This window comes from Neolamprologus multifasciatus, chromosome 15 (genome assembly GCF_963576455.1).
Source record: "Neolamprologus multifasciatus chromosome 15, fNeoMul1.2, whole genome shotgun sequence".
NCBI lineage: Eukaryota > Metazoa > Chordata > Actinopteri > Cichliformes > Cichlidae > Neolamprologus > Neolamprologus multifasciatus.
The window spans coordinates 17970754-17980768 of record NC_140453.1 but is presented as its reverse complement, the minus strand read 5'-3'; the positions used below and the strand labels follow the sequence as shown (position 1 = coordinate 17980768).

Here is a 10015-nt window from a genome sequence, read left to right as displayed (position 1 = left end):
CAGGGACCTTTGGCAAGCATTAGGTCTGGTTTTTGTCAGCTGCAGATTCATTTTCAATACCCAAAAGCCTTTGGCCTAGACCTCATCCACAGCCTGTCATTTACTGTAATGATATACACTCCCTTGGCATCTCGTTGGGCACATCTGTCTTAAAATAATATAGTCTAATTCAGCAGCACTGCAGTAAGTACTGCCATCATAAAGGCTGTGGGGTTCAGTATTGCTGTAATAGTCTCCTAGAGTTTGCTTGTATGTTAACTGTAGCACAAACCTCCAAAATGATCATAACGTTCATAACTTTAAAAAAAAAAAACCACCTGTATGTATTAATTTCATCACCAGCCAAAACGACACCACACTTCCTCACACAGCACTTAATTTGTGGCCCGAGGCAGGACTCCAGTCAACTCATTCAGTTCACTGAACATAACTGTACACACAAACCTATTTATTTCCTATTGATTTTTTGTCAACACATCAGTCATGATGCTACAATCCACTGTGCAGCTGAACAGATGAGTGTGGACTTCACAAGAATTATGTAACCAATGCTGGATATACAATTGTAGTTATTAGCTTTATCAAGTGACCTCGGCACATCAAAAACTGAGATTCCTGGTTTCCAAGAATGACTGACCACTCTTAACACTCACTCATTGCCAAATATGGTAGTGCTGCAACTTATTCCCAATTCAGTTAGTTAAAATGCAAACCCAAACTGCGATTCACTGGCTATAAATAGCTCACTTATTCCCAGCTTTTCCCCTCCTCCCAAAAGGAAACACTAAAGTGCAGAAGGATACAACTGTCCAAAACAGTACAGGCCTGACTAAATAATGAAAACCTGAATTGGGATGTGACAGTTCATAGTAGTTCATTTTGAATTTAGAGTCTAACCATAAAGCAATGCAAGCTCAATATAGTTGGTGGACTTGCAATATTTGTATTACAAAGCATCAACAACAATGTGAATAGTCCCGCTTGTATACTTTTAAGAATGTATTGACCTCAATGTAATCATCAAGAGGCCTTTTTATTTAAAAACAGTGCAGACACTTAAGTCTTCTCATGGTTTTGTTCAGAGAAGAGCTTAAGGATCATTTATATACCCTTCTCTTGATTGCGATCTTATTTTGGTTAGTCTTTGTGTGTCTACAGTCACCACAGGAAAAAGAAAATCTAGTGGTGTTGCTTTATGAAAAGAGAGAGAAAGCCAACAAATTAACCAAAGTTGAGGAAAACAACTTTATTTGTTCCATATTAACAAAAATTCTAATATGAAGCTGAGCCTCTGGATTGGGGGGTATTATTTCACAACAGGTGGAGGGTTGGTCTGCATGGTGGAAAGCTCAATGGTGGGGCTCTGGGGAAAAAAAATAAAGAGAGGAAAATGTTTAATCAGTAAAAGTCAGTAAGTCCTGTCCAACCATGCAAGATGAGATTACAGTCAATATATTGCAGCAACAAATATCACCAAGAAATAACAAGATTGTCCAAGTAACCCGCTAGTGACATCTGGAGGTAAACACATGCAACAGCACACCATCTAACAGACTAACTTGTTAGATGGTGCAGATGGTCCAGAGTGGTACAGATCATGTTCATTGCTCTACCACTCAATTTCAGATCAAGTCTAAATCAGATTTTTCATTACATTTACACATTCACAAACATTTCCTCTATTCTAAATATGACAGTGGTCACCAACAGCAACTTTAAGCCATTTTCTTATATACAGCTCATTCTGAGTAAGTCTGAATCTGCGTTTTTGCACCACTTTATGGTACAGATGTTCTTGGTTACAGCTGTAATTGTGTGCTTTTCACAAACTAACCAGTTTAACTAATTTACAGCTTCATTTTAAATATATGTATGGTGGCCCGTGAATGGGAATATTCATTTTAATAACTCATCTTTGTCACAAAGATTTTTAGTGACTGTCATGGTATATTTTATGTTGTATTATGTGTTTTAAGATGGAAATATCAAGATAATCTGGCAATTAAAATAGCCAAAACATTTAATATTCTTGTTAAGCATTACTGAATAAAAATAAATGCCACATAGTGCTTACAAAGCTCAGTGGCCATTTGGTATAGCTCCCAGCACTGCAGACAAACTTATGTCACCGTACTTAAAGTCACATTTCTTGAACTTGAATTATAGTATTGGTAAAATAAGTTAGTACTTACTATCCTTCACAGCCTTCTTCTTGCCTGAGATGACAGAAAACAAAAAAAGATTTGTTTAACAAATACAATGAAACAACCTATCTAGATTGTCAGTAATACTTTAATGACTTTTTACTAACAGCTTTTCAATAAAGGACCAAAGCATTCACATAGCAGAAGAATACAAATTGCAATTAAGAGACTGTATGAAAGCACCTCACAAATCCCACAAAAGCAAATATTAATTTGAAGATTTTGGCATAGAAACTGCAGACTGATGCCTAACAGGTTGTTTCAATCAGTCTGTTTACTAAAAAAAAAAAAAAGGCAGTTACAATACAGGTTCAAAGGGTCATTTTAAGTTTGCATGTCATATTTTATCTGCACTTCTAGCAGATGACATCTAATATAATGTTATAAATAATAATAATGAAGTTTTGAACTCACCCCCATAGGAAACTTTGTAGTACAGGTATGTCATGATGCCAACACCGGCCCACATCTCTTGGTATGCCTTAGTGTAGTAAGGGCTCATCAGGGACCACCAGCTTGCAAACGCACGTCCAGCCATCTGAAGGAGGAAGCAGCAGCAAAGTATGAAATTACAGGTAATCTCCTCTGTTAAAATCCTCAAAAAACAAACAAACAAACAAACAAAAAAAAACCCACCCTGCATAATCTGAATATCTAACCCGAAGCTGCATGAACACTAAACTAACATTCAGTCAGCACCAATTTCGACTATAGCTAACTCTTAGAAGCCAGTTAATCAGAAATTCATTCACACAGAGTGACACCTTGACCCCCAACACGGATGTCTATCTGATGACTATGGCCACCAAATACACAATAATGAAAAGATGCGTTAAAGACACATTTTTCTAAACTTTATAATACTACCGATTAACTGACTTGTTGGGTTGACACTCGTTATTAATGACGCTTAGCTAAGGTTAATGTCCCTGCTGATACCGACCTGCCTGCTAGCAAGCTTTTAGTTACCCGTTACGTGTAACAATAAATACATACATGTCGCTAATACGAGAAAAAAAAGAGAAAGTTTACACGTAAATAAATAACAGCTTAGCGCGAGAAGCTAACTATTTCATTTAATAAAACGGCCCGTGACGGACAAATTAGCATCTTTTCTGTAGAACTACAAAGAACGCCAACTAGCCTTAGCAAGACGCTAGCTAGCAAGAAACACCTGGAAAGGCAGCATATATGTCCACAGTTATTCATCCAGCTTTATTTTAAATACCTATCGTGATGCACTGAGTGTTGTTATGTTATCGTTAAAGTAACTTTGCTAAATAAAAATGAAATCCACCCTTACATTTTAGTTTGTCACGCTGCAGAAGGAAGGTCAAGACAGCGCTGCTGCTAAACGTCAAAGTCGTGGGGGAAAGCTTCTTCTACTTTCAACAGCGTAGTACTTCCGGTACGTTTTTGCTCCGTAGTGCCACCGAATGGAGGGACTAGTTTGAGCCGAACTAAGCTTTGTGACACGGTGCATTTTCCTGCTGAAAGCAGCCATGGGTACACTGTGATCATAAAGGGGTGGACATGGTCAGCATTGATACTCAGGTAGACTGCGACGTGTAAAAGATCTATAATATATGTATCTAGTTATACAGTATCTATAGTAATAGTTTATCTATATGTTACTGTATATTTTTTCTAGTAGATTGATCTTTTTAAGGTCTGCAGTAATGTGTAACTAAATATTTAAAATAAGTGGTATGAACTGCAAAGTGTACTTTTTACATTGCAATTGCAAGCCTAGCCTCATATTGACTATTTCTTGCATTCACTATTTCCTCTTCAGTCACCTTTCTCACTCACTATGTGTAATTAGACCTCTCTGCACTGAATCATACTTGTTATTAATCTCTAGCTTTCTTCCACAGCACACCTTTTATCCCGTCTTCTGTCTCTCAGCCCAACTGGTCGCAGCAGATGGCTGTCCCTCCCCGAGCCTGGTTCTGCCGCAGGTTTCTTCCTGTTAAAAGGGAGTTTTTCCTTCCCACTGTTGCCAAAGGTCTTGCTCATAGGGGATCATATGATTGTTGGGTTTTTCTCTGTATGTATTATTGTAGGGTCTACCTTACAATATAAAGTGCCTTGAGGCGACTATTGTTGTGATTTGGTGCTGTCTAAATAAAACAGAATGGAATTGAACTGAATTGAATATTCATAATCAGTTGATTATTGCTTGGTAAGCCAGAAGTATGTTTTAAGATAAGATCAAATGCTAACAGTTGGCCCGGTTTCTTTGCGTTTTAGTTCTTGACAACCTATGCGTTTAAGTAGACAGCAACTTATAAGTGTTAAAAGTCAGCGTACTGAGCTGGAAGACTAACTTCCTAACTTTAAATTTTAACTCTCAAAGTGTACCTTGTCTGCGTTTAGCTAAAGAATAGCAGATAAACCTTAAAGCCTGCTCCGCTTTCAAACATTACCTTTTTCTGCTACAGCCATAACAGGTGGAAATTTGAGGTAAGGGTGCAGCTGCCGGGGCACAAAGACTTTCCACTGCTCACCATAGTGAAATAACAAATAAAACACTGGGACCTCTCTCAAGGGTAAAAATGGCATTGTGTATCATGTTCTCCCGTTCAAAGCTCCTACCTTCTCTTTAGGTGAGACAAGTAAATAACAAGCAATGAGACATTTTAGCTCATGATATGGTGATTATTCTTTTCAGGTCAGAAATTTTGTAACTGTGCTCCTCCTGGTCATCCATGTGTTTTACACTCAATATGAAACCTGATGAGAAAGATTATTCACTGCTCACTGTTGGAATGACACTACTTTCCTAGTGATTCCCAGCTGTCCTATAAAAAAATATTTAAGTAGAAGCACTTTTGATTCCTGAAATACAATTATTTGCTTTAATAAATAGAGCTGAACACTAAAGAAGCTCACCTTATGGTTTTACAGTGTTTGATAGTTTTGTAGCCAAAGGCTGCTGGGTTTGTCTGAGAGTCTGTGTAAATGATTTGCCTATACAGCCGGACAGGGCGGGACTTTCCACTCTTTGCTGTTCTCTCCCACCAACAAGCAAAGCACCTTGTTTCATTTATGAGCACTAAAGGCCATATCCTATTTGAAGACACTCAACACTGTTTTGTGATATTCAAAGGACACAGCTGAGGAGATTAATTGTACACTCTTAACTCTCATCTGGGTTCTTCTCTGCCATGCCCTGCAGTAGCTGTCTGCAGTGACTACAGCCCTGCTTACAGGTATGTTCAAGATTTGTGACTAGGTCATCTATTTTTGTATGTCCACACTATGGCAGTGTGTTGGTAGCTCATTATGGACGCCAGAGTTTTTACTTTTTTCAGCTCAGAGAGGTTGTGCCTGAGCCTGTCTGCCTGCAGAAAAGCAAGGGTGTGGATAGGTGTGTTCCTAACATGACTAACCATTGAGTAGAAAAATGTTTTAGAAGAAAAACCTCAGTGTTGCGGTCCTCCCCCCGAGCAGATGATTTACTAATATTTTTCTCCTAGACTTTCCTGAAGTCAATTCTGGGCTCTACTGTGGAGACTGCATGGCTTCAGGTGAAGCAGAAGAAGGCGTTGGAGGGATTCCACTGGACATCGACAATGTGCACATGCTTCTTCAAGGTCGGGCTATTTTTGCACTTACATAGATGTTGTGACATGTGATGTGCTGTCGCAGGGAGTCACTGTGGTGGTGAGCAACTCTCTTGAGATCAGCTACTCATTAAAGACCAATAATTTTGGAGAAACATTACAAAATTGCATAGATAAAAAAATTCTGCTTCACTTTATTTTCCATCACAGTTACTTATGAAGTTAGCATTCCAGTTCTAAACTAAATAACTGGAACTGTAGTGAAAGTGTGAAAAGCACAACTCCAGCCCGAAGACTGAATTGTGCTTAGAAAGTGTTTAATGTTGTGCTCACATTTTTCTAGTGTGGGCTGTATAATAAAACACATGCAGACCACAGCACTTTCACTACCCACTCAGCAGATAATGTGCAGTTAAAAAGAGGGTTTGCCACTTTGTTGCATCTTAGTCTTTTACTTTGAAGATTCGTGACAAATAACCTTTCAATAAAAGCAATCTATCTGCTCGGCTTCATTTGATTCACACCATCAAGTCCGCATTAAACTTCACCTTTTATCAAGAGAACTCCAATTATTATTGACTCTGTTTTAATTTCCCAAACAAATTACATGTATGTGACTTATGCTCATTTTAAAAAGGAAGAAACACTATGCTTTTTTTAATCTGTTTTGTCTCCATTTATTTGCATCTAGGAATATTTGATATCAGCTATGTAACAAAACACGCAAGCAGTGTGTGAGCATCATGGCAAATAGTAAATCATAGAGTCACTCATCACTGATACTAAAAATATCACCAAAATCTTACACATCATTTACCAAAGGTTGCATGGCCTTGATAGCTGATCCCACAAGGGGTATAACTGCATAAAACAGTTCTGTTTTCAAGTAAAATTGTAGTTAAAGTTATTCTATGAGTAGACTGGCAACAATTGAAAAACAAGACTCTTCATCAGGGTCTATATCAGGATCGCTTAGTCTTTGTAATTGTGTCTCAGTTGAAGAAAAAACTAATATGACTCCATTCATGAATCTGATTAAAAGCCAACATCTATAAATAAGCAAGTATTGTTTTCAGATTCGAAGTTTAACTACTGGATACAAGATTTCTCCCATTTCCTATGTATGTGCAATGGAAATCTCAAGTTTCTACATGTGTAAACCGCATATTATACCAAATTAGTTGTGATGTAATCAGTGCTGCTCATATGCCCACACCTTAAACTCAGACTCAGGCTGATTAAAAATATGAAAGCTGCATTCTAGTACCAAACATATGTCTTTCTGCAGAGTAAAGGTCAAACAACTAAGAAAAGTAATAACTGAAACAAATTTTAGTCATGCCTGTTTTGTGATTACTTGTAAACATTTGCCTCAATCACTGTGATTTGACCTGGAAAAGCATATTTAGCTAATGCCTACTCAAAAATGAACTGAGAACAGGAAGTTTTGATTTTGTGAAAGTGAAAACCTCACTGTTGTCTTGTGATAAGAAAATTACATACTGGGGAATTACTGTATTTTAAAATTCTCACAAGTTTCGCTTTCTGTAGAGTCCAAGGTGGTTCATTTAGGCCTTAGAGTTCCAGAGCTGTAACCAACTAAATCCAGGGATTTAAAAAAATCCAATGAGGGCTTCAGGCGTTAAAGTGGTGACGCCTTTAAACCGCCAATGCCAGGTGAGGTGGGTGGAGTTCAGTGTTTCAAATGCTCGGGAGTGGCCTGTTTTGGCAAGCTTTTAAACAAACAGAAGCATTAGTTGCTCAGATTCTTGGTCAAAATTGATACCAGGAAATGAGTCCAAAACAAGTGTCTGTGGGCTTTTCTGTTTCTGTCAGACAAAATATCAAGTTCTTATATTTCTTTAAGGCTACTGTCAACAGCTTGCTTTTGGGTGTCGTTGACTCTTATGTAACTTATTGTGGTTAGACTTGAGATGGAAACAGGCAACTACTCCCTGATATTTTCATGCTTTCCATCATTTTCTGATTACTGTAGGAAAGCAGTCTGATGTTATTTACAGTAAAAAGTGCAAAGGTTTGGCAGTGGGAGTTTAGGATGTGTTCTTGTGCGCATCAAGCATTATTTTGATTCAAAATATCTCACTCTGTGTGTGCGTGCATGTGTCAGTCTGGGCATTTGTTGTTACTGTGAATGTGCCTGTGTGTATATTTGCTCTGCGTGTGTGTGTGTGCGCATGCCCCAGTATCTATGACTGTGACTGTCTTGGAAGCTGTCCCATCTGTTAGGGAGATCCTAGCATTTAGCATGTCTTTAGCTTAAAGAAGAAGCTTTTGACACCAGGATTATCCAGTGGCCAAGGCAGAAGCTTTATTTTGTGGACACCTGAAATCATTATTCATGGGTTTGTTAATTATTCATTATAAGAATGGAGGGTCAAAAATGTTTCTTTTTTTCTGATGTCGGTGAGTAGTTTATGACCTCCTCTTGATTATAACTCACAACAAAGGTCTCTTTGCAGTTATAAACTACAGCTTTGTTATGGATGTTACATCAGCATGATCCTGATATGGACAGTAAAGGAATAATAATAATGATGCTTTGGGGAATACACCGTAATGTATTTGTTGATATTGTGCATTTAGTGCATTAGGAGTTAAAACGATGGTTCACACAGACCTAGAGACAAGAACAGAACTAGACACTTTTGAGGCTTTTGCTGCGTTTGAGTGAAGCTTTTGCATAAATCAGCCAGCTTGACTGTGTTTTCATTTCTCTTTAGCACAACAGTATCTATTTTTAGTGTCTAATACTTAAGTACTGTTCTAATCAAATAAATCTATACATTCTATCAACAATTTCTATCTATATTTCCCTAACAGTGGAGCATGAACAGATTCAGAAAAGGACATTCACCAACTGGATAAATGCTCAACTTGCTAAGGTATGTTAAGGTGTTATATCTGTGTAAGCTGTACAATGAATTTAACTATATTTATTTGTCTGGCAAAGGGAATGGCAAACTGCAGGCAGACTATGCAGCTGTAAATTCAAATTTGAGATATTTCATGCTTGAGGTAGTGCCAAATAACTGACAAATCCTTGCTTTTAAAGTAATTCCTGGTGCTTTATTAACAGTTTGGTTGGGAATATGGATGTTTAAAGACTATAGTAGTTAGGAAATTGGTGAAAATGGTATATATACTTCTAGGCATGCCATCTGCATAATACATGTACAAAGAAAACAGCAAATTGCATTGCTTGTCCTCAATGCACTTTTTTATGCGACATAAACAGTCAAAAAGTAAATGTTGCAGATGCTTTATCAGCAATACAGATTAACATGACTTCATGCTGTGGTTGAAAGGTTAGCTGCATGTTAGCTGGAGAGCGTAACATGCTGACTCACTGGTGAGAGCAGGGAAGCAACTCATGGATCTTATGGGAAAGAGACCTTGAGCTGCTGACACCAGTCTGGGGTATAAATAGTGCTCAGTAGAGCTGAAGAACATGTAACATGAACCGAGGCAGCTCATGTCCACATGACTGTGCTCCAAGCCAAAATCAAAATTAGCAAACCCAAGGCACTTCCTTTGTACGTAGAAGTCAGTGTTTGCCACTGTGAACAAGAAATTGCTTTTATATAAACACATTGCAGCTTCAAAACATTAAAATGTGGATCAGCTTGGCTCGTGCTGTATATTTTGTGTGTAGCATGTACATTTTCAAGTTACTGTGCAATAAAAAGTGGCATACACACTTTGGACTTTGCCCAATGAAGAAGACAACTTCTATTAACCTTTGTGCTTCCTGTTGCACACGATGTCAGTTAAGGTCAGAAATTATATTTTCATCAGCTTCTTTGACACATGGAGGCACTAAAAAAAATCTCTTTTCTATAATTGTCATTCAGTGTAACACCCAGTGTGACCAAGAGTTGTTTAGATCAAAGATTTTATTATAATTGAAAAAATATATAAAATAATATACGTAATTCAACTTTAGGTGTCACTGTCAGCTTAAACTCATTGCGTATTTCCGTGGTTCTAAAAACTGGAAATAGCTTTTACACAAACACACCTGCTTGTTTACGTTGCTATATTGTGCAGATAAAATCAGTAAAACTATATTTTGTGCATTGCTACAGGGAAGCCCGCCCTCATTTGTGTCAGACCTATTTTCTGATCTCAGAGATGGGTCAAAGCTGCTCGACCTGCTGGAGGTGATGAGTGGCCAGATGATGGTGAGTTTTAACATCAGTGAAATGAATAAATTCAAATTTT

At 37.8% G+C, this 10015-nt stretch overlaps 1 protein-coding gene and 1 long non-coding RNA gene across 3 annotated transcripts; one reads left to right on the top strand and one right to left on the bottom strand.

The window, feature by feature from the left end:
* Window positions 1-1226: 1226 nt before the first annotated feature.
* On the bottom strand, window positions 1227-3650 carry atp5mj (ATP synthase membrane subunit j). 2 transcript variants are annotated; one of them, XM_085133596.1, is made up of 4 exons: window positions 3508-3650; window positions 2619-2742; window positions 2193-2216; window positions 1227-1363 (listed from the first exon to the last, which is right to left on the bottom strand). In XM_085133596.1, exons 2-4 carry the CDS (start codon window positions 2740-2742, stop codon window positions 1350-1352), a joined length of 162 nt encoding a protein of 53 aa, XP_084989722.1. In that variant the 5' UTR covers window positions 3508-3650; the 3' UTR covers window positions 1227-1349. The 2 variants fall into 2 exon arrangements, with proteins under 2 accessions (XP_084989722.1, XP_084989724.1); XM_085133598.1 differs by having other exon boundaries at window positions 3502-3604.
* Window positions 3651-5809: 2159 nt separating this feature from the next.
* LOC146501893 (uncharacterized) lies at window positions 5810-9975 on the top strand. Its single transcript, XR_014869511.1, has 3 exons — window positions 5810-8197; window positions 8615-8676; window positions 9880-9975. It is a non-coding gene; the product is annotated as an uncharacterized LOC146501893 (long non-coding RNA).
* Window positions 9976-10015: the final 40 nt, after the last annotated feature.

What these genes read in the sequence shown, in the direction of transcription:
- atp5mj (XM_085133596.1), bottom strand. Translation starts at nt 2,742, where the DNA reads ATGGCTGGACGTGCGTTTGCAAGCTGGTGGTCCCTGATGAGCCCTTAC. An exon ending in CTACAAAGTTTCCTATGGGG is followed by an intron (nt 2,217 to 2,618) that starts GTGAGTTCAAAA and finishes CTGTCATCTCAG; the next exon opens with GCAAGAAGAAGGCTGTGAAG.